Source organism: Beta vulgaris, chromosome 2 (assembly GCF_026745355.1).
Source record: "Beta vulgaris subsp. vulgaris cultivar EL10 chromosome 2, EL10.2, whole genome shotgun sequence".
Taxonomy (NCBI): domain Eukaryota; kingdom Viridiplantae; phylum Streptophyta; class Magnoliopsida; order Caryophyllales; family Amaranthaceae; genus Beta; species Beta vulgaris.
The window spans coordinates 11,507,744-11,532,559 of record NC_079203.1 but is presented as its reverse complement, the minus strand read 5'-3'; the positions used below and the strand labels follow the sequence as shown (position 1 = coordinate 11,532,559).

The 24,816-nt window shown below is 34.4% G+C and overlaps 1 protein-coding gene across 1 annotated transcript; it reads right to left on the bottom strand.

Moving 5' to 3' along the window:
- Positions 1-23,240: 23,240 nt before the first annotated feature.
- Positions 23,241-23,714, bottom strand: LOC125494685 (uncharacterized). The gene has a single exon (XM_048638398.1). The coding sequence runs from the start codon at positions 23,712-23,714 to the stop codon at positions 23,241-23,243; it is 474 nt and encodes a 157-aa protein (XP_048494355.1).
- Between the last annotated feature and the right edge of the window lie 1,102 nt (positions 23,715-24,816).

Here is a 24,816-nt window from a genome sequence, read left to right as displayed (position 1 = left end):
AAAAAAAGAAAACACAGAAAAGTAAACTAAAATGAGTGAAAAACTCAGTAACTTTACTCTAGCCCGTAAAAACGATTTTAGTTCATAAAGATTTTCACACACAATCACATACTACATCATTATGGTAATTGCTTGGAAATACTGTCAGAAAACATAACATTGAATAGTCTACCGGCAAGGACCATTGGTGATCTTAGTTCATTAGCAAGTACAGGTTTTGGAAAGAACACGAACATTAACATTCGACCACTCTTAGTCCTTTACATCGTAAACATAATTCCTCCACCTATAACTTGCCCATTTACCACTTCATTTCATAACTCCAAGCGAGCAGAACCATTCACATTTTACAAAACTTCCATAAATAAATATTTCCGAACAACACCCATAAATCATAAATAATATACATAGGATACACATCACTTTCATAATTCACATAAAACATTCATGATATCATATACATCACACTTTATAGCATATCATTACATGATTAGTATCACATGGTCATACATACATATACACACGGTCATACCCATATTCGTTGGCATAAAATGTTAAACATGATACGAGCAATCACATGTAATGCTAGACATAGAGGTTACATATAACATTTACGGACAATCATATAGGGTGCTAGACATAAAAGTTACCTTATACGCTAATTACCTTCCTTTACTCCTTAAGTATCATCATCTCTTAATCTCCAAGAATCATCCTCCATAAAATCAATAGCTTTCTTAACCAACCAAATAGATTTTCGGGTTTCATGAATTATGATCAGAACAAAGAAGTAAGAGGAACGTATAACAGTTGGCAGCAACAACAGAAAACTTACAGAAGGTCTAACTCTTTGCTCCTAACTCCAAATTGAGTGATTTTTGTGTCTAAATTCAATAAAATTTTGAGATCTACAACTTTCATGAAGGAAGTATATGCAAATTCTGACTGTAAAAAGAAGATATTGGAGAAAAATAGCACGACAACCTAAAATTAAAGGAGAAAGAGAGTGGGTATTTAGGGCTAATCACGGATACTCAACAAGAATAAGACACATCAATAGAAATTCAGATTTTATTTGATAGAGTAAATGGAGGTTGTGGTTATAGTTTATAATTTTCAAGTGGGCGAGAAATGGTGAAATTAATCCACTATTTGTAGTGATTTGAGAAATGAAACTCCATTAAACTAATGAAGACTTAATGGTGAAGAATACTTGGGGAGCAAGGTCTTCTAAAAGCCTTGGAGAGCAAGGAGATGGAGCTTGAGAAAAAAGATGAAATGCGTGGTCATGGTGATTTTCCATTTTTAGGAAAATATAAAACTATATATTATATTATAATAATTATTGTCACAACAAATATTGCTTCTAAAATAATTAAAGTAACCATATTTTAAAAAATAATCTTAACAATGATGGTTACGAAAAAGTTTGGGATACAATTAAGCTAATAAATATAATTATCATCTAATAAAACGATATTAAGGTTCGGGGTATTACAGAAAATGTTACAGAGTCTTGAAGAGGTCCAGGGGAAGTAACGTTGTCGTCGGCTTCAACCATGACAGAGAAGAGTTTGGTTTGTAATTCACAGGAGAATCACGCGGAAGAATAAGAAGCGCTAATTTCCACCTGGGCATATATATGGGCCGGCCACACGCGAAATTTTTGGTGTAGTCGGTCGTACATAAGAATTTGTGTTATAAAACACATTATGAGGTTTGTTAGAAGATTTTAAAGGTTAGACTTGAAAGAATTATGTACTCAACTCTAATGCAATTACTAACTATAAGAGATAATAAATTTATTAAATTGGGTCGTCTTTACATCTTGCTAGAGAATGCTATAAAACTTCAAATTAGTAAATAATAAACCTGAAACTCAATTAAATGGATCCTATAAGGTCACACATAAATCAATTTGGATCAACAAAAATAGAAAGACCTAGAGCTCATAAAGGACTCTAGGGTGGCCGGCCAAAGAGAAGTAAAGGGGAGTGTTTCCTATCCTAATTTAATCCTATTATTAGGTGTGGAAACCAGAAAATTTAGTTAGTTAGTTTTTTCTCAATATTTTCTCTCTCCTTTTTTCTCTCTCTTTCAAAGTATAAGAAGAGAAGAGCTCTTCTTCCTTCCAGCTAGCATTCGTGGATTGTTGATCTGGATTGGTGGACCAAGTAGAGAAATCTAATTTGTGGTTCTATCTCCGCATCTTGACGAGCTTTGTGGAAATCACGCATCAAAGGTAAATTTATTTGATACTATTATGTGATCCTTGATTGTATATACATGAGATCAATTTTTAAGTGCTTATGAATATGATTCATGAAATTCCGCTTATAGTACTTATAATCATATAGTGGTATTAGTTTTTTAGCCTCTTCCATATAGTGTTTGGCCATAACAATTAGATTTATTTTGATGTGTTCATGACTAATTTTAATTTAATTAAGTGGAGGAATTAAATTATTGGATTGATTTATTTAATTCGATTAATTAAATGGTGATTCAGTTTGCTTAAAATTTGAATCTAATGGCAGAAAATATTATAATTAATTCAACCTAAATTTATAAAATTCTGGAAATAAAATTTTTTTGGCAGAAAACTTTTGGAAAATAATTTTCGAATTTAAAAATAAAATATGGAGATGGCCGAATTTTTTAAAACATAAAACCCTAATTTTCGAAATTCAAATTTTGATTTTAGATCTCAAGTTTTTTGAAAATTTCGAGAATAATATTCATATTATTAGTCTATTTTTTTTCCATATTTAGAAGTTATTTATGTATTACATTTAGTTCATGCACTAGTAGAAAAAGGTCGATTTGCGTCGGACCTAGGACCCCTATTTGCGTTAGACTTGGGTCCGACAGCACAGGTCTCGACGCAAATGACCTAAAACTAATTTGCGTCGTATGTGGAAACGACGCAGATCATTTACCTATTTGCGTCGCATGTTGTATACGGTGCGACGCAAATTGCTCTGACCAGCTCCACAAACAAACATGGATAGAAGGGGAATATGCGTCGCACCTAGCACAGGGTGGGACGCACATCAGCCATTTGCGTCACATATTTGGTAATATGTGACGCACATTATGAATTTTTAAAAAAAAATAAAAGAGAATCTGCGTCGTATCAAGACCACATGCGACGCAAAAGTAACTATTTTTAACAAAAAAAAAATTAATTTCGTGAATTCTTCTTCCATATTTTAGGTTACTGGACATGAATATTGCAATTGAAAGAAAAGGACAAAAATCTCAAAATGAAAATTATACAAATCATCAAAATAAAATAAAATAAATTAACCAAAAAAATTAAATCACTTGTACATCAAGTAGAGAATGAAAAAATATGGAATAATATGAATTGTTCAGCGAAATCCTAAAACAATCGAAATATTAAAAAAATCTGGAAATCCTAGGCTAAAACAACCGAAATATAAAAATCTGAAAAATACAGAAACAACCGAAATGTAAAATCTTGTCTGCAATTTCTTCTCTTCCACCTTCAGATCTGGAAATTCAATGAATTTCATTATAATATATACCGAAAATTAAAAAGAAAAAAAAACCATAAAATTTATCTATAGCAGAACTGCGTCTTAGAGTTTAAAAATTTATCAGATCTTGGAAAATGGCAACAAAAATGAAGAGAATTACCGGAGTTAGAGGACAAAATTCCTCCTCAATTTCGATGTGTCACCGAAAATTGTTGAGAAATCTCGGTGTTGAGAGGGTTGTTCTTCAATTCTCTTTCTTGAATTTTAGAAAATAGACGGCGAGAACATCGTCCTTCAATTTGGGGAAAAAAATCGCCGATAGCATGCAGTGAACAAAGTTGCCGGACTCGTCGATAGTAGTGAACAAAGTCGTCGGATCTCGAGTTTGAGAGGCGTAGAGAAGAACGGAGATGGGGAGGCCTGAGAAACGAACGGATCTCGAGTTTAAAGTGAAGAAGAAAATGGAAAGAGTGAAGGCTGAGAGTGAACGGAGTGAGAAAGTGAGGGGCGAGATCTAGGGTTTTAGAGGCCAAGTGAGAGGGAACTGTTGAAATGGGCCTTTTATGTTGTGAGGCCATCTGCGTCGCACTTCGAACCCATGCGATGCACAATCAATTTTTTTTTTTGGTCGTTAATTCGCCCAACACATCTGCATTGCATGAACCTTTTCGTCCGACACAAATCAACCTTTTGCAACGCACCTTCATAACGTGTGACGCACATTGGTTCAATAATCTCTCCAGCTAGGGCGTGGTATATGCGTCGCACCTTCGAAACAAGCGACGCCATTGTTAATTTGCGTCGCATGTGAGGAGGGTGCGACGCATATACCGCGCACCTGCTGGAGAGATTTTTGTGATTTGCGTCGCACAGCTTCCCACATGCGACGCAAATTCCAACTGTGCGTCGTTTCCGTTTCTGTGCGACGCAATTGAGGGGACGCAAATCGTCCTTTTTCTACTAGTGACGTGAAACGAGTTTTAGGTGAATTAGAGAATAATTTATGTGAATAACCCTAAAATTAATTAAAATGGACATTTTATGTTGATTTTGATATTATATCCATCTAATTAATCCGATTTTTCATATTTAAAAATATTTATGTATGACAAATTATTTCATGTAAAAGGAGTTTTATATGAATTTGAAGTCAATTGATATGAATATCCCTAAAATAATTAAAATGGAGATTTAGATTAATTTTCTAAATTATCCATAGAGGAGTTTATGTTTAATTTGATTAGATCAATAAATTACTTTTACAATAAGTTGTAATTCAATTTAATTCCCACAAAACAATAACAAGAAAAATAAAAAAGAAGGAGGAGTAGCCATGGCTAGGTGGCGCAACCACCGGCAGGTAGACCACGGTGGCTGCTCCAGGTGGTCAGTGGGGCTGGCGGCAAAGCTGTGGCAGCGACAGCGGCAGCAACGACATGGCTAGGTAGCCACGTTGCTGCTGCCTAGCAGCGTATTTTTTCAAAAAAAAAATTGAAAAATTACAAAAACATATTTTCATAATATTAAGCAAATATTCAGTTAAATTATGTTTGACTAGGTCTTAAATAATTCCATAATTTGATTCTTTAATCTAATTAAAATTAGTAGGCTACATTTTCTAGGATATAATCTTTAGTTGGTTAGGAATAACTTAAATATATTATCCCATTGCTTTAATTAAGAATATTTGATTTTTTGATTATTGGCAAGTATAATATGTTATATTAGTATGTGACATTTTATATTTGATATAATTGCTATGAATGACAAGTTTCTCCCAAATTTAAGTTATAAAATACGATCTGCGTATCGTGACGTATGCTTGTAATTTAAATACAATCTGTGTATCATTAAATATTTTTGTAATTTATTCAATTTAGAAATTATTTAAATTATTTTGATACTTTTCTAATCCAAAGACGAGCCCGACACGAGAAGTCCCATGACTAAGGTGGATGGAGATCCATGAAGAGTCCAAGGAGGTTCCCAATCAAGATGCTTAGTTCTTAGGATTAGGAGTCATACTAGATCATATTTAGTTTTGCATTTTGTTATCATCAGGCTTATAAGTTTATTGTATGTTGGTTATCAATGCGCTAGAGTTTACTAATTCATAACAACATATAAACTTAGCTCCCGCAAATATTAAGATTAGCTTTTCCAAACATAAAGTAATTATTAACCCTTAATTAATAGTAATAGGTCATGCCTCCGTAGAATATTATCATAATTTTGGGAGATAAGATGGAATTGTGAACTCTTACTACTTAGTTTGGTTATCCTGAACAAGATCATCAAAAGCGTTTTGGATTTTGAAGCAAGAGATAGTTAAGCATGCAATGTTTACCAATCTAAACAAAAATTATAAGGGGTTATAATTAGAGTTTACTTACCTTGAGAATGTAATGTTAAGGTAAGGCCTCCGTCTGCTTAATGTTGCACGTTGATAGGATCTTGTATTCACTTATTCAAATTGGGACATTTAAATTCAATAGAGTGGCCAACATAGAAACTTTTGCATGTTTTTTAGGTTCTTTTATAAACATAAAAATCGAACTTTGCTTTTGTTTTCTGTCTGTAGATACTAGGGCTGGTAATCAAGCCGGGTTGGGTCAATTTCAGGTTGACCATATTTGTATTTCAGGTCACTTACCCCTGACCCAAACCTGACCTGACTTATATTTCAGGTTGAAAACCTCAACCCAAACCCGACCTTATATTTTTCGGGTTGACCCAAAACCAACCCAAAATAACCTGAAATAAAAATCTAAATATCCAATGATCAAAAAACTGCCAATTAACTTAATTCAGAAAGGTAATGTACATGTAAGATGTTTAAGTTTCAACATTCAAAGCCGAAATTTCCAGGTCGAAGTGAGTTGGGCTTGGCCTAATATTGTAAGCTAACCGATTAAGGGCTAACCTAACATAATATAAGTAATTTTAAATCAGGTCATTTTGGGTTATTTTCAAGTTCAAAAGGTCAACCTGAACCTAACCCATTATATTTTCAGGTGGGATTAGGTCGACCCCTTTTTTTTCAGGTCGAAAATCTCAACCCAAACTGTAATTTTGAGGTCAGTTTCAGGTCGGATTATCAGGTTGGATCAGTTTTTGCCAGCCCTAGTAGATACTATGACTAATAACAACAACAAAACCAACAAAAACAACAAAAACAACAACGACAACAACGTAACTTTGTTTTCAACATTCGTCCGTTTCTCGAAAAGGACAAGCTGAGTGATGAAAACTTCATTAATCGGGAAAGAACCCTAAGACTCGTAGTGAGGTTTGAGGGTCGAGAGGATGTCTTAGAAACTCCACTTCATGTGATTACTAATGAATCGACTGAAGCAAACAAACGTCGTACTAAGCAGACTAATGATAGGTATGTACCAATCACTTGCCTCATGACAGCAGCCATAGAGCGGGACCTGAAAGAGTTTCGAAACCAAGGATGCTTACACCATCATGCAAGAGTTGTGGGCCATGTTCCAGACACAGGCCCGAGTTAAGCAGTATGAGACCAATAGGGAGATACTGGAATGTCACATGAAGCCGGGTCAAGCTGTCGGCCCCCATGTTTTCAACATGATGGGTATTTTTAAGAACATGAGACGACTTGGGTTCCCTTATAAGGTAGAGTTGGCTACGGATATTATTCTTCATTCACTGCTTGATAATTTCAATCAGTTCAGGATGACTTTCAACATGAATGAGTATGAAAAGACTTTGCAAAAGTTGCATGGGTTGTTGGCCAATGTGAGAGGAACATCCCCAAGGAACCAAAAAAAGAGGTTTTGATGGTTCAAAAGGGAAAGGGTTTTAAGAAGAAATTGGCATGGAAATAAGGATAAAGGTAACAAGTTGTCGTTGTTGCTTAAAAACCTAAGCCAACTACCAATCCAAAGGTCATCGCAGAAAGCAAGTGCTTCCATTGTCACAAGATAGGCCACTGGAAGAGGAACTGCCCTCTATACTTGGAGGAAAAGAAGTCGGGTGCTTCCACTTCGGGTACATTTGTTATAGAAATTAATTTGACTTCTACTTATTTATGGGTAATGGATACCGATTGTGGTTCTCACATAGTTAATGATGTGAAGGGACTAATAAGGAGTAGGAGGCTAGCAAAGGGAGAGGTAGAGCTTTGCCTTAGAAATAGAGCACGGGTTGTTGCACTTGTCGTAGGAAGCTATAGTCTGCATTTGCCATCTGGCTTAATTTTAGAACTCAATAATTATTATGATTACTAAGAACATAACTTTTGTTTCCGTTTTGGATGATGAAGGGTTTTGTTTTGATATAAAGAACAAGTGTTGTTCGATTTCCTACAATAACATGTTCTATGCTTGTGCTAAATTGACAAATGGATCAAATGTGCTTGATAGGTCTGTGTAGGGCTATAACATAGATAGCAAGAAACAAAAATCAAATGATTCAAACCTAACCTACATTTGGCATTTTCGAATGGATCGCATAAACCAAAAGCACATCCAAAAGTTAAAACAGGATGGCATTCTTTCATCATTCGACTTCGAATCATTTGATGTATCATGTATGTGAATCATGCTTGATGGGGAAAATGACAAAGTCACCATTTATTGAAAAGGGTGAAAAGGCCAGCGATCTCTTGGGCGTCATACCTACAGATGTTTGTGGTCCTATGAGTACAAAGGCAATGGGAGGGTTTAATTAACTACTTCATTACCTTCACTGACGAGTTGAGTAGACATGGATATGTCTACTTAATGAAACATAAGTCAGAATCTTTTGACAAATTCAAAGAGTTCCAAAATGAAGTATAAAATGAACTTGGTAAGACAATAACAGCACTGCGATCCGCGTGGTGGCGAGTATTTGAGCCAAGAATTTGATGATCATTTTAAGATTGTGGAATTCTTTCACAATTGACTCCACCAAGAACACTGCAATTAAATGGTGTATCTAAAAGAAGGAATCGGACCTTACTGGATATGGTTCGATCAATGATGAGTACTGCTGATCTTCCGAGTATTCATTTTTTGGGATATGCTCTCGAAACGGCTGCACACACACTGAACAAGAACCCGTTAAAGGTTGTAAAAAAGACTCCATATGATTTATGGAATGGAAAAACTCCAAACTTGTCTTTTCTTAAAATCTAGGGATGTGAGGTCTATGTAAAGCGTTTACTATCAGACAAACTTGCGCCCAAGTCAGATAAATGTCTCTTTGTAGGATACCTAAAGGAGACAAGGGGTTATTACTTCTATAACCGTCAAGAGAACAAGGTGTTTGTTGCTCATGATAGTGTCTTTCTTGAAAAGGAATTTGTTTCTAGAAAGAGAAGTGGGAGTAAAATCATTGTCGAAGAAATTCGAGATGAGCAACAATTGGACGTGGTTCACACCATGTCAGAGACGGCCAGACAAGACGAAAGTCAGGTTCAAGAGATGACGTATTCAATGTGTGAACCTCCTACCGTCCCACTTGTATCTAATTCAAGCGAAAATCTTCAAGTAGTTGAAGAGAACATTTCTCTTGATGCTCAGTCCCCGCATAGGTCAAGCAGACCAAGGATTCCAAATAAGAGGTTAGTTGATTTCTTGTTAAGTGAAAACTGAAATTATGATTTTAGAGAATTCAGAACCTACTACCTACAAACAAGCTTTGACAAGCTCAGACTCTAAGAAATGGCTTGAGGCCATGAAATCCGAGTTAGACTCCATGTTTGAGAATAAAGTTTAGACCCTAGTCGAATTGCTTGATGGGGTTAACTCTATTGGATGCAAGTGGGTGTTTAAATTGAAAACAGACAAAGATGGAAATGTCTATATCTATAAACCAAGACTGGTAGCAAAAGGATTCAGGCAAATTCATGGTATAGAATATGATAAGACCTTTTCCCCGGTAGCAATGCTTCAGTCGATTCGGATACTTGTAGCGAGTGCTGCATTTTACAATTATGAAATTTGGCAGATGGATGTCAAAACTGCATTCTTGAATGGGTTCTTTAAGAGGATGTGTGTATGACACAACTGGAGGGTTTTGAGGATTTAGAAAATCCTAAAAGGGTTTGCAAGTTTCAGAGATCCATTTATGAATTGAAGCAGTCATCTCGGATGGAATCTTCGATTTGATGAGGCGATCAAACAATTTGGTTTCCTCCAAAGGAAAGAAGAGAATCTTGTCTCTACAAGAAGTTTGGTGGGAGCAGCGGTCTTCTTGGTTTTGTATATAGATGACATGCTACTCATGGGAAATGAAATACTAATGCTTCAGTCAGTCAAGGAATGGTTAAAAAGTTGTTTATCCATGAAGGACTTTGAAGAGGCTGAATACATAATGGGAATTAAAATCGATAGAGATAAGTCACGAAGGATGATTGGACTTAGTCAAGAAACTTACACTCCCTTCATCTCGGAATACTCCTGAAACTTATCAAGGTATGTAGTTTTAGATAATAAGTTATTGTTTGATTATCAATTGTTATTTTATTAAACAGTAGATGTGATAGAAGTTACTAGTTAGTAAAAGTAGTATTAGTTTATTTTAAGGAGAGAGAATGTGGGCCATGGTTAGAGTTGGTAGGTAATAAAAGTGGTATTATTTTATTTGGAGCTGAGAGAGTGTGGCCCAATAGTTAATAAGTAGAGTGATTATAATAATAGTACGTGGGTCATATTTCAAAATAGAAGTGTAAAGTGTATTTCGGGATTGATAAAAAAGGAAATTGTAAAGAGTATTGTGGGATAGAGGGAGTATTGATAAAGTTCTTGCAAGGTTCAACATGGAAAACACGAAGAGAGGATTCGTTCCCATGTCACATGGCATATCACTTAGTAAGAGTCAGTGTTCGACTCATCCTGATGAGTTGAAGCGAATGAGTAGCATACCTTATGCTTCTGTTATAGGATTTATCATGTATGTTATGATAAGAACTCGACCAAAGGTTGCATATGCCTTGAGCAAGTGTATCAGGTTCCAAGCAAATCTAGGAGAAGCACACTGGAAGTCTGGAATGCACCTAAGAACATCCTTAAGTACTTGAGGAGAACTAAAGGCAGTTCTTAGTCCATGGAGGAGAAAGTGAGTTGGTTGTTAAAGGTTATACTGATGTGAGCTTCCAAACCGACAAAGATGATTACCGCTCTCAGTTGGTGTACGTATTTTGTCTAAATGGAGGACCAGTGCACTGGAATATCTCAAAGCAAAGTACTGTAGCAGACTCTACGACAGAATGAGAATGTTTAGCAGCGGTTGAAGCAGTTAAGGAAGTAGTTTCGACAAAGAAGTTCTTGACAGAGCTGGATGTCATACGTGGTGCTCTGAAGGGGATTGAGTTGTTTTGTAATAACAATGGTGCTATTGCACAAGCAAAAGAACAGATATGACATAACGATCCAAGCATGTAATGAGAAAATATCACCTTACTCGTGAGATAGTTGATGGGAAGGATGTCATAATATGCAACGTTCACACGGATGAGAATGTGCCTGATCCACTCACTAAACCACTATCTCAACTCAAGCATGAGTGTCATCCTAGGGATATAGGCTTGAAGTAAATATTAGAATGGCTTTTAGATTGTATTAGGTTTAGAGAAAATTATTACAATGTAGAGACATGGTTTTGCTATTTTATTTTTATGAAAAATAATTTTTATCTTATTTAATTTTGGTTTGGTATTAACTAAAACGTCCAAAATATATCTTGAATTCAATGGTTTTGTCAAATATATGATTTGATGAATGAAACACCATAAGTGAACTGAATTCACAGATATTCGAGTTCCTAATCTAAGTCATTAAGTTGGACATAAATGACTTATCAAAGGATTAGCATATAAGATTGATTGATAGCGACATTTCATGGGCTATGGGAACATGGAGATGTTTAGTCAATCATATGGATATATATAGTTGATACATGATCAAACAAACCTACATACAAGTTTCTATAACTTTATATTATAGTCGTGAATTCGTAAAAGGGGACTATAAAGGCAGCATTCGGGTTGTGCTAAAAGTTGAGTGGGATTTTTGGTTGCCAGGAGATTGAAAAGTCCTCCTATATGAGATAGGATGGGTGTCTTGGCCCCTTGGAGAGTGAAAAGTGAAAAATGGATGGACATGCTCAAATGGATTATATGATGATCATTATTTTGTCAATTCGAACTCGGATTCCAAGGATTAATTTGAAGACTAGTACAGAGATATGGTCATACTATCAAATTAGACACTTGGAGACTTAAGAAATTTGAATATTGCACATTCGTCTCTGACAAGTGGAAGATTGAAGGAATTATGTCCTCGACTCTAATGTAATTACTTAATATAACATGGATCATATTATAGAGATAATAAGTTAATTAAATTGGATTGTCTTAACATCTTGCTAAAGAATGCTATAGAACGCTATAGAACTTTGGGTTAGTAAATAATAAACTCGAAGCCCAATTAAATGGATCCTACAAGGTCACACTTAAATCAATTTGGATCAACAAAAGAGAGACCTAGAGCCCATAGAGGATTCGATGGTGGTCGGCCAAAGAGAAGTAAAGGGGAGGGTTTCCTAGCCGAATTTATTCATATGATTAGGTGTGGAAACCAGAAAATATAGTCAAGTAGTTTTTCTCTTAATATTTTCTCTCTCCTCTTTTCTCTCTCTTTTAAAGTCACGTAATATTAACTCCAAGAAAAGAAGAGCCCTTCTTCCTTACAACTAGCATCGGTGGAGTGTTGATCTCGATTGGTGGACCAAGTAGAGGAATCTCGGTTGCAGTTCTATCTCCGGATGTTGACGAGCTTTGTCGAAATCACACATCAAAGGTTAATTATATACTATTATGTGATCCTTGGTTATATATGAATGAGATTCTGTTTTACGTGCTTATGAATATGATTCATAAAATTCCACTTATGGTACTTATAATCCTACAACACAAACATACAATCTATTGATTAACATGTGTAGGTCTCAATTTTTTAGGGTCTTAACTTTTAGCTAACCTTCGTGACTTGAAATTGGCTTAATAGGTCATAACTTGTAAATTGTGGGTCACACTAGAAAGGTTGATTAAGGGAGAGAACTAGGAAATAGGTGAGATTTAAAAGAAAATAGTTAGTCTAAGTCACTGAGGCCCGCTAAAAGTTAAGACCCCCTAAAGTAGGGACCTACACCAGTTAATCAATGGTTCGAAGAGAGATAGAGAAAAGATATTACCAAATAAGAAAATGTTGCAATTAATATGAAACTTCTAAATAAAGGAAACATTGTGACTAATAAATAGCGGAGGAAGTATAAACCTTCTAATCCTATATGCCTTATTTTGGGTATGTTCAGATATTTTGGGTGTGTTCTATTCAGCTTGCTTTTGATTATTTGATCTTATTATAAACTTATTAGAACTACTTATTACTTCTTATTAGACCTTATCTGACCTATATGCCTTATTTTGTGAGAATGTTAGAACTTATTTTTACTTATTTTGTTGAATTAAACTTATCTGAACTTATTTGAACTTATTTGGACTTATTAGACCTTATTAGTCCTTATCTGAACTTATTTTTTTCTAATGAGCGAAAATATGGTGAAAAGTGCCCTTTGTATTTAGTACTCTCTCCCCGTGAAAATAGTACAATGTCCCCTACCTGTGTATTTAGCTAATACTTTGTTAGAGAACCGCGAAAAATTATGTGTTGTTCTTTTTTGTTTTTCTTTGCTTATTGATTTTTTTCTACCACAACGAATTGGTAACAAAGTCGGATAGTTAGGGTCTGAAATTTTGCAATTTTCGACAACTAAGTTGTCCACTTTGCATATGAACATCGACAATCCAGTGGGAGAAATAGTTTTGGTTTATGACAGATCAAGATGCGAGCCTAGCTGAATCATCGAGGTCTATGGACGCTGGTGCCTTGAAAGTCAAGAAAGCAAGTGCTAATGATGAATTGAATAGTCTAGAAGAGAAGGCTCATTCGACAATGATAAGTCTCGTTGATGACATCATCATTGAATTCTCGTATGAAGATATTGTCGCTAGTCTATAACTGAAGCTCGAAAGCCTTTATATGACAAAATCATTAGCCAATCAGTTTCTTTAGAAGCAAAGTCTATTCATTATGAGTATGTAGGAATGTATGCCTCTTAGGGATTATCTAGATCGATTGAATACAATATTATAAGATCTTTGTGATATTGGTGTTAAAATAGATGATGAAGATGTTGCCTTAATTCTATTAACATCTATGCCCTTATCATTTGAGAATTTTGTAGACTAATTTATAGTTTGGATTGATAGTTTATCTCTAGAAAGTTAGTTTAGCCCTTCATATCAGAGAGGTTCGCCATGAGGAATCTTGTTCAGGTTCAAAAAAATCAGGCATTTGGATTAGGTTTTACTGTGGAGTAAAGGACACGGAAAATCTGGTAAAAGAAATATAAAACTCAAAATCCAAGGGACTTGAACCTAACGATGTTTATAATTAATGTAAGGAGAAAGAGCATTGGAAAAATGCATGTTTTAAGAAAAAGAAGCAACTAGTAAAAGAAGAAGATAATGTTATTGTGTCAGTTGGTGCATAAACTAAACCTAATTATGAAATAGATTTGTCCTTAGATGCCAATAAACAATCACGTTATCAAGAAGTGTAGTTTTTTTATTTTTTGGCATCTTTCCATTTTTATCCAGGCATGGAGTAGTTTTTGACCTATGAGCATACATATTGAGGCAATGTTTCCACGGCTAACAATGTTATCCGTAAGGCAGTTGGAATAGGGTCAATTAGGAAATAGACACATGATGGTTTCTTCTGCACATTGAACGAAGTTAGGCATGTTCTAGTCATGAACAAAGAATTTGATATCGTTGAGTCTATTGGATGATGAGGGTTTTAGTTTCAAAAGTGAAGGTGTGTGTCTACATAAGGATTATAAGGTGGTTCTAAAAGGTGTGAAGCATGTTACCTTATATTTTTATTGACATGTTATGTTGTTTCATAATTTGTTGTTTATTTAAAAGGAGGACATGAGTAAGTTATGAGGCTTGGTCATATGGATAAAAGGGGGATGCATGCTTTATCAAAGAGAGATCTACTTAAGCCATAACAACAAGGATATTCTAGTGAATTTAACTTTTGCAGTCACTCATAACAATTTCCAATCTCTGAAAGGCCCTCAGGTAGATCTGAGATAGAGCAAATTATTTGTTCAAATGGTGATGGGAAAGATACAAGGGGTGGAACTCCTCCTATTGATCATGGATAGAGTTATAATATGGAATGTCAGGGGGGTTAACAGTCCACAAAAGCAAAAGGAGCTAAAAAACTTCCTTGGCAAACAGAAGGTGGGTCTTGTTGAAACTAAGGTAAAGGCAGTCAACATGGGATGCCTTTTATCAAAATGTATTTTCTGTGTGGTGCTTTTCCTCTAATTCGAGCTATCATAAAGGTGAGAGAGTAGTTATTGCATGGAATCCTAAAAGTTTTCAAGTTAATATATTGCCATGTTGTAATCAATTTATTCACTGTGTTGTTGCTCCTGTAATTGGAGCAAAGCCTTTTTTTCACCACTTTTTTATATGCTTTTAATGCTACATATGAAAGGGGACTAGTTTGGTTATATCTAAAGAACTTAGCCTTGCAAACTAAGGGTCCTTGGATTGTAGTTGGAGATGTTCCCTGAGGAAAGGATTGGGGCTAATGTTAGAATGCATGAGCTTGCTCCTTTTACAAAGTGTATGCAAATCTATGGGTTGCAAGATATGAGTAGATCGGGTTGTTTTTATATATGGAACAATAAGAAGTTGGGGGAAAATAGGGTATTCTGCAAACTCTATCAAAAGTTGTTAATGAGGATTGGATTTTTGAGTATCCTACTACAGCAACACACTTTATGCAGAGGGTCAATTTGATCATTGCTCGATGGTAATAAATGTGTGTACTAATCTTGTGCAAGGGAGTCATCCATTTAGATATTTTAAGATGTGGTCTAAAGCTCCTAGTTTTAGATCCATTATAATTTAAGGGTGGAATGTGCCTATTCAAGGTCACTGTATGTATAAGGTGGTCAGTAGGGTCAAAGAGATTAAAAAAAAGCTCTAAAGACATTGAATGCTAAAGGATTTTCTGATATCCAATGCAGGGATATCCAAGCTGCTAAGATTTTGCAAGAATGTCAGATTGCCCTCCATGACAATCTAGTAGATATGGAACTGAAGTAGAGGGAGTATGATGTTGCATCTGCATACAAAACAATCCATTCAGCTTATCTTTCTTTTGTGGCTCAAAAGGCCAAAATGAACTAGAGTATTGGAGGTGATTAAAATTTAGCCATGTTTCAGTAATCTATCAAGGCTAGGGTGCTAACTAATACTGTGTATGCCATTCATTATAAGAATGGGGTTTGAAAGGAAGATATACATGAGGTAAATGTTGTCTTTCTTGATTATTATTTGAGGTTACTTGGTACCAATATGAACAGTAGAAGATTTGTATATGAGTCTGTTACAGATATGGGTCGAGTTATAAATAGTGATCATATCAATCTATTAACTAGATCTTATACAGTTGAAGAAGTGAGGAAGGCTATGTTTTCTATATTCCAGTTGAGAAATCACATGGTCTAGATGGTTTTGGGTCTTATTTTTTCAAAGACACTTGGGAGATAATTGGGATTGATGTAGTTATTCCTATCCTAAACTTTCTGACTACAGATAATCTATTCTAGGAAATCAACGCTTCAACTCTGACTCTTATTCCTAAGACTACTTGCCCTAGTTTTGTGATTGAATTTCGACCAATAGCATGCATTATGAAATTTGAATCCAATATTATAACTCTGACTCTTATTCTTAAGACTGCTTGCCCTAGTTCGGTGACTGAATTTATAAATGTATATATAAAGTCATTTTTAATAGATTGAAGCATGTACTCCCTAATATCATAGCTGAGAATAAAGGACCTTTTGTTAAGGAGAGATTCATAATGCATAACATAATGGTTTGTCAAGATCTGGTTATGCACTGCAATAGAAAAGGGGTGAAGCCTAGTTGCATTATGAAATTCGACATGTGAAAGGCATATAACACCATAGAATGGGATTTTTTTTAGAGAAATGATGAAAGCTCTTAAATTTCCTAAATTTCCTAGTTCTTTTATTAAGCTCATAATGACTTGTGTTACCACTCCTAGATTCACTGTCATGGTGAAAGGTTCTATGCATGGATTTTTTGAATCCAAAAGAGGGTTGAGACAGGGTGGCCCTATCTTTCCCCTTTTATTTTTCATTTGTATGGAATACCTTTCCAGATTGATGAGGAAGGTGACTGAGAAACCATACTTTGATTATCATCTAAGATGTAAAAAGCCTTAATTGAATCACATATCTTTTGCTGATGATGTAATATTGTGTTGCAAAGAAAATTTTCAAGCTGTTTATGTGATGATTCAAGGTTTCAAGCTTTTCTCTAAGACCTCAGGACTGCAGCTAAATGAAGATAAGTCTGCTGTTTTCACTATTGGTGTTGATGCTCTTATAGTCTAGAGAATTAAAGATATAACTGGTTTTAATCATAGCAAACTCCCATTTAAGTACTTAGGAGTTCCTGTGTATGCAAAGAAAATTTATGTTTCAGCATGTGAAAGCATTGAGGAAAGAATGTGTATGAGGATTAAAGTCTGGAGTAGTAGGAATTTCTCCTCTGCAAGACTCCAACTTATAATTCAGTTCTTTTGAGCTTACAGCATATCTATTAGACTCATGTTTTCATCATTCCCAAGACAATGTTAAAAGAGGTGGAAAAAGTCTGTAGAAATTTCCTCTAGAGTGGTTGTTATTATAGTCAGAGGGAAGGTAATGTTGACTGAGATATCATATGCACGTATAAACAGGCTGCTGGGCCTGGTGTGAGAAGAATTAAGATCTGGAATAAGGCAGTCTTAGCAAAGTATGTTTGGGCCTTGGAAACTAACCAAGATAGTTTTTGGATTGGATGAGCTCATGCTGGACTACAAACCATCTACTGATAGCAATTGGTATTGGAGACAACTCTGTAAGGTGAAGGATGAAATCAAAAGTCTGGTTACAAAAGAAGATCTGCACAGCATGACAAAGTTCAATGTTTAAAAGAGTTAAAAAGATATATGAACAAATGACTGGGTATAAGAAAGTTCACTAGGATAAGTATTTTTGGAATAGACTTTCTATTCCTAAACATAGGATTGTCATGCATGGTAGATTAAAAACTGCTGATAGGTTATTATTCTAGTTTGGAGTTGTAAATTCAAGCAGTTGTTTGCTTTGTGATGGTGGAAATCACTGACACACTCACTTATTCTTCGACTGTAAGTATGCTCAAACCTGTTTGGGAATTGTGCTTCCGTGGCTTAATGTGCAGAATAACCATCAACATTACCACAGAATTTTGGGTTGCATTAACATATCTAGAAGGAATAGTTACCAGAAGAATTATTGAAGGTGATTACAGCTTGCCTTATGCTTTGGTTTATAGCATATGGTGGGCTCGAAATGAAGCTTGGTGGAATGACATTATGTGGCTTCCTGATGTTTGGGTTAAAAAGCTCAAGATTTTAATGATTTCTCGTTTAAAAGGGGTACATCCAAACAATATAAATCATAGAGATAGTCATGGGTTATAAATACAGTTTTGTATTCTGTTTGGTTTTAGGGGGTCCAACCTAGTTGGTTTACCCTTGCTTGCAAATTAGTTAGGTTGTAATTGTTTTCTTTTGGTGTTTTTAATATCTTTAATTTCTTATTTAGCAAAAAAACATCAAGGATATTGAATTTGGAGAACATTATGTGTTTGGGAAGTTACGTGACGACAAGTTTCCAAAGGATGTTGACATAACAAAAGATCTCTATTATATAAGGAAATGGGGGAGCCATGGTGTCCCCATATGAAGAGAACTCCCCCCCCCCCCCCCCTTTTCTAAATTACAAAACTAATTTCAACCAAAACGAGACTTCAAAACAACTACCGGAAATACAAATATAATAATCAATTACAAGTCAACCGAAGTCAATAGAATTGCATAATTCACGTTATACAAATCATTGAAACGAGAATACTTTACAAAAATAAGAGAATTCAATTACAAACGATAACTCATTAGCAATTACGTACTACGTTCCCAAGAACCATTTATAATTGCATACTCAAAAAAATTACCAATACACTACAACGTTAATATAAATTACAAACTAAGAAAAACATATGATTTTAATGGGGTGATTCACATTTGTCCATCGACGATTTGAAAAATTCTAAAAAAAAGTACATAATTTCTTTAAATCTTGCAAGTTATTTCAAATTAGTTGAAAAAAACGAACAACTCTTATATTCAAATCACATGATTAATTTAAGTTTGTATTGTATGGTATAAATTTTGAATAATTATTTAAAGAATCAGTACATGTTTGTAACAACAAAAGACATTATAAAATATAAATCAATTTCGAATACAATAACAATGACACAAAAATAAAACTACAAAGGAAATTACATTAACTTGCCAAAACAAAAAGTAAATTTGAAAACTAATGAAAACAATTGATTTTGTTGAAATTTCTTATGAATAATTTAATACCCAGAAAAAGGAGTAGAAGAAGTATGAATAATTAAAAACCTATAAAAAGGAGTAGAAGAAGTCTTGAAAAAAGACAAAGGGAAAGAAAAAGGAAAAATGGATGATTCAAGAACTTCAGCCACAAATTTCTTTAAAAAACCATCTTCACAAATAAAAGTTCAAATAAAATGGAACCGAATCTTTGAGAAATTTAGTTGACTATTACATGTTTGGGACGAAATCATGAACATAAAACGTCAAGAATTACCTTCAGATTTGAAGAGGCCATTTAATTCCTCAACTAAATAAACTCAAATTTCAACCCCATTCCCACAAATGTTTTGAACATTACCACATGTAGACACCAAATTTTGAACCCCTTTTTCAGATAATAAAGATTTTGAAAAGAACTTAAAATAACGAAAACCGTCATGCATCGTGGAGCGTGCGGCCCGTCAAATGCACGTTACGTCTCGGAATGCGAGTTTAATTCCGTCGTGTGGTTTTCCATTTTTTACGTGTTCGTCACACGATCCAGGTTTAGAAATATAATTTTTCGAAAATCATAGTCAAAGACTACCACCATCGATTTTAATAAAATGATTTGTTGACAAAGCATGTTCGTCTTTAATGATCTGACAAATGTTCGTTAATTATTTCAAGTTAGTTTTTCGAAAAATCTGAAAAACGAGTCGTGATTGGGCGCCGGAATTTTAATTGTCTTTCCAAACTGACGGGAATCAGTTTTCTTGATGGTCCATTCATTGTGCATTGGATAAAGAATAAGAATAAATTCTTTATCCACTAATTACATCCTTTATCCATTAGTTAGAGAATATTAATCATAAAAAGAAGTGAGAATAAGAATCAAATCCCATGTGTAAGAGGGGAGAATCCGAATTTTTTTCGGAAGATTCGAGTGTGTGCCTGGCACACAACAATGCCCTGCGCCAGACGCAAAGTCTTGCGCCTAGCGCAAGCTCTTGCGTTTGACACAACGTTCTGATCATCTTTGTTTTGTGCATTTTTTGATGCAGTTTTTCTACATATTAGGATGTCCAGGGAAGAATATTTTCTGAAAAATCCGACTTTCCCTCATTTATGAGAAAATCCAAATAGAATAAGAATATTGGTGTTTCCAAAGAGATGTGATGATGTCATTAGAGTGAAGTCATTAGGGTGAGGTCATTAGAGTGAAATCATTAGGGTGATTAAGAATGAGGAAAATCATATTTTTTGGGTTAAAATTTTGATTTTCTACTTCTTAACAACCCTAGTTCATCTCCCTGGCCTCATTTCTCTATTAATACCCTCCTTCTTTTACTTCAAAACCAAGTTGAGCTCAAATCAACCTAATTTCACAACTACTACTCTCATCTTCTCTACTTCCTTCCTATAAAAATCACATTCAAGAAAAAAAAAAGTAAAAGTTAGGAAAGTAATTAGTAAGTAAAGAAGTTCATCAAAAGAAAAAAAAAACACAAAAATAAAGAGTTTAAGTTAGTAATTAAGTAAACTTAGAAACTCACTTAGAAATTAAGAAAATCACAGAAAAGGTAGAAAAATTTGCAAAAGGAAGTGCATCATTGAGCTAGCACGGTAAAGTTTAAGGTTTTCTTATTTTTTTATTATCTCCTCAATCATCGACTAACTTTCTCCTTGTTTCTTCTTACCATTTTTTAATTTTGGAGTGATTTGGGTATCAGGAAGTCCTAATAGTTTCCCAACCTTAAATCACCCCACTTAGAATGACCACACCAAAATTTACTTCAAAAGAAGCTCAATAAGTTAGATTTCAAAGAACAAATTAAATAAAGGTCCCATTTTGACCAGTTTTGACATAAAATTCACTATAATTCTAGTTTTTACTAAACATTTGTGCAATTTTGATAAAACATAAATAACTCACTTACCTATTCATAGATGTATCACATTCTCAATTTAACGCTTTGTGAAGAAAGTTATGATTTTCGCAAACCAGTACAAGAACAAAATTGCAATCTGGAAAATGAAATAAAGTGATTAACTCAAGTTTCATAAAAGAAATTATTTTCTTTTCCCACGAAAATGTTAATTAAAAATCATGAAATTTTAATTTTTCTTAAAATGACTAATTTTATCATGTAAATAAAAATCAATAAAATTGTTATAAAAAATCAAAATCAAAGAGGTTAATCAATCTCTAATTTTCACAAGTTTACAAATAAACATGAATTCCAAACCTCATTCAAGGAGATGAAGATCAAGGAACCCCATGGTGAAGATCAAGAATGAAGAGTTTGAATAGATCATAGATTGGTATATTTTTTTTGTAATAATTACTTTTTTGTAAATAGTGATTACATCACTCAATTAATGAAAAAAAATGGAGATGTTTATGCATAATTTTCATAAATAATTCAACAATCCCTTTTCAATAAAATGAGCAACCAATGTTACAAATATTGCATGTTGGGCCAATATATCATAGTATATGAATCAAATGACCCAATCTCAATTAAGAGAAAAAATTACATTTTAAATTTGTTCTCCATCTTCAAATGGATTAATCATATAATTTGACATAATTAGATTGGTAATTATGATCTCCAAATTGATTTTCTGTCATTTCACGTGTCTCACTTTAATGGCCAAATTCCAATTAGCCAAACACAAATCTTTAAATTCGATCTCAAATTAATCATCTCTCTCCAAATGACTTAATAATCTTTAATTAAGATTATTTCTCCAAAGCTTCAACTTGGAAGCAAACCTCTAATACCTCTTGAAAATTGTAAATGTGATCACTAATTAAAGTGGTTATTTCAATCCTCGATTAATCGCTAATTAGAGTGATTAACTCAAACTCTTCATTTAATCATTAATTAAGATGATTATCAGTAACCTTGGTTAATCACCAATTAAGGTGATAGCTTAACCTTTCATCATATTTAATAACTAATTAGAGTGATTATCTTAAAACCTTGGTTAATCACTAATTAATGTGATTAACTTAACCAATTTCATATTTAATCACTAATTAGAGTGATTATCTAAACCTTAATAATCGTTAATTAGGGCGATTATTTTTCTCATTTAATCACTTATTAGAGTGATTATCTTAACTTCCATTTTTAATCACTAATTAAGGTGATTATCTTGATCCTTCTCATATTTAATCACCAATTAAAGAAACTATCTTAACCCCATTTCAATCACTAATTGGAATCATTACCTTATTCCTAATAGATTTGTTTAATTCTAAAGGTGAATTATTCATAATATATTCTTCCCTTTTCTTTCCTAATGGAATTAGTCATTTAGTGTGAGGCATAAGATCGAACTACGATGGTTTTGATCCATGAGTAGATTCCAATCGCGCAATGATTGGTACGTAGTACAACTTCGATGCTCAAACCTACCATGTTGTACAAATGATATATTGGTCCTAACTAAAATGTTTGATGTGTATATGTGCAAATTATGTGATTTTATTTTTAATTTTAATAGCCATGATTACTTAAAAATGTATGGAAAATCACGCATTTGTTAAGAGCACGTTCTTTAGAACGGGAGAGGAGACGCGTTATAGACTTTCGCATCTCTTAACCTAAACCCCAAACCCTATCTCAAGGTATGAAAGATCAATTTTCAAAAAACCCTTATCCATATGAAGTCATAATCATTTTAAATGATATTTCTTGAAAAATAATTTCAAAATGATTTATTAAATAATCAATATGTCCCTATTCAGATATTAATAGGGTGGCGACTTCAAAGTTTTTTAAAACTCATAGTCCAATAAGAGACTTTCGTGGGATCCAGACCGTTAATGAAGACAGTCAAAAATCGGATACTACACCACCCGATCGAAATGAAAACCTAAAAAGACCCACAAAAAACAGAGACAAAAATTACCCTATAATTAATGGAGCGTTGATGGGGTTAATTTTGACACCATTTTTTTTTTTTTGCTAAGTAAGGAAATTTATATAATCACCAGCACAAAATTACAACTTAAGCAAACTACAACAAGAACAGCCCAACTAGGTTGACCCCCTCTTGAAATAGTCGCTAAAAAACTCTATACAACATATTCATTCATTCAACACTTTTTCTATCCACTTTTTCTCCCTAGTGGTAATTTTTTGAGGCATGACAACCTTTATTCTGAGCTGCACAGAATTCTTCATTCGTTTGAACATAGCCTCAGGCCTCCAAAAAACTTGTTCCAAGCAGCTTCATTTCGTGCCCACCATATGCTATAAATTAAGCCAGAGAAAATAGCAGCAATAAATTTCTTTTGTAGACCAGTTCTCCTACTCTTCTGTAGGAAGTACCATTGTCTTTGTAGCAAGTCTTGAGCTGAAGATAGATGCAGCCAAACCTTAACCAACTCAAGGCACTTAGATGAATAAGAGCATTGAAAGAAAAGATGGTTGTGAGACTCCATGCCATCAGCACATAACATGCACTTGTTTTCCTCCAATACACCCAACTTAACCAACAGGTCTGAAGTTCTCATTCTTTGATGCATAGCCAACCAGCATATCATTATATGTTTAGGAATAGACAACCTATTCCACACCAGTTTATCCCAATGAACCGCATTATTCACTCCAATCATCCTCTGATAAGTACTACTAATGCTCATTCTAGGCATGTTCTGACTGTCCAGCTCACTAAAGTACCTCTTTAGTTCATTTTTAACTTTACACACTTGTTTCCAATACTAGTAGCAATCTTGAGGTGGTTCATATGCCCACCAATCTGCTTCCCTGATATAGACTTCATGCATCCATTTCACCCAAAGATTGTCTTGCTTAGTTGATATGGCCCACACATATTTTGTTATTGCTGCCCTGTTCCAAACCTTGATTTGCCTAACACCCAAACCTCCTGCTTGTTTTGGGGTGCAAACCTTTTCCCATGCTATATTCCTAGGTCTAGAACTAGTGTAGTTACCAGACCACAGGATAGCCCTGAACACTTTTTCAGTCTCCTTCAACACATATCTAGGAGTGATGAAAATTTGGGCCCAATATTGGTGAATACTAATCAGCATAGCGTTAATAAGGTTAAGTCTAGCAGTATAAGAGAGGTTTTTGCTACTCCATGCCTTGATTCTAGAGCTCATCTTATGAATTATTCCATTACACTCACTGACTGAAACCTTCCTTGCACACACAAGTACTCCCAAGTACTTGAAAGGAAGAGAGTTGTGAGAAAAGGCAGATACATACTTGATTCGACTTATAACTTCTTGGTCTACCCCAGCTGTATAAAAATCTGACTTGTGTTAACTGATCTGCAGACTAGATGATGCTGAGAACAATTTAACAGCCTGAAGCATTGTGTAAACAGCTGAAAACTTCCCATCACGACATAGGATTATATCATCAGCAAATATCATATGAGACAGCTTGATATGTCTACATCTTGGATTATGAGAACCTAGGATGGTCTTCAAAAGTTCTCATTATTCTTGTCAGATAGTCCATGCATATAACAAACAGCAAGGGAGAGATAGGGTCTCCCTGTCTCAATCTTATCTTGGAGCCAAAGAATCCATGCAGAGATCCATTAACCATAAGAGTGAACTTAGGTGTACTCACACATTTCATAACAAGGCTAGTGAACTTGTCAGGGAATTTTAAAGCCTTTAACATATCTTCAAGGAAGTGCTTGTCTACTATTTATTATGCTTTCTTCAAATCCAACTTCATAATACAACTTGGTTTGACATTCTTCCTTCCATAATGTCT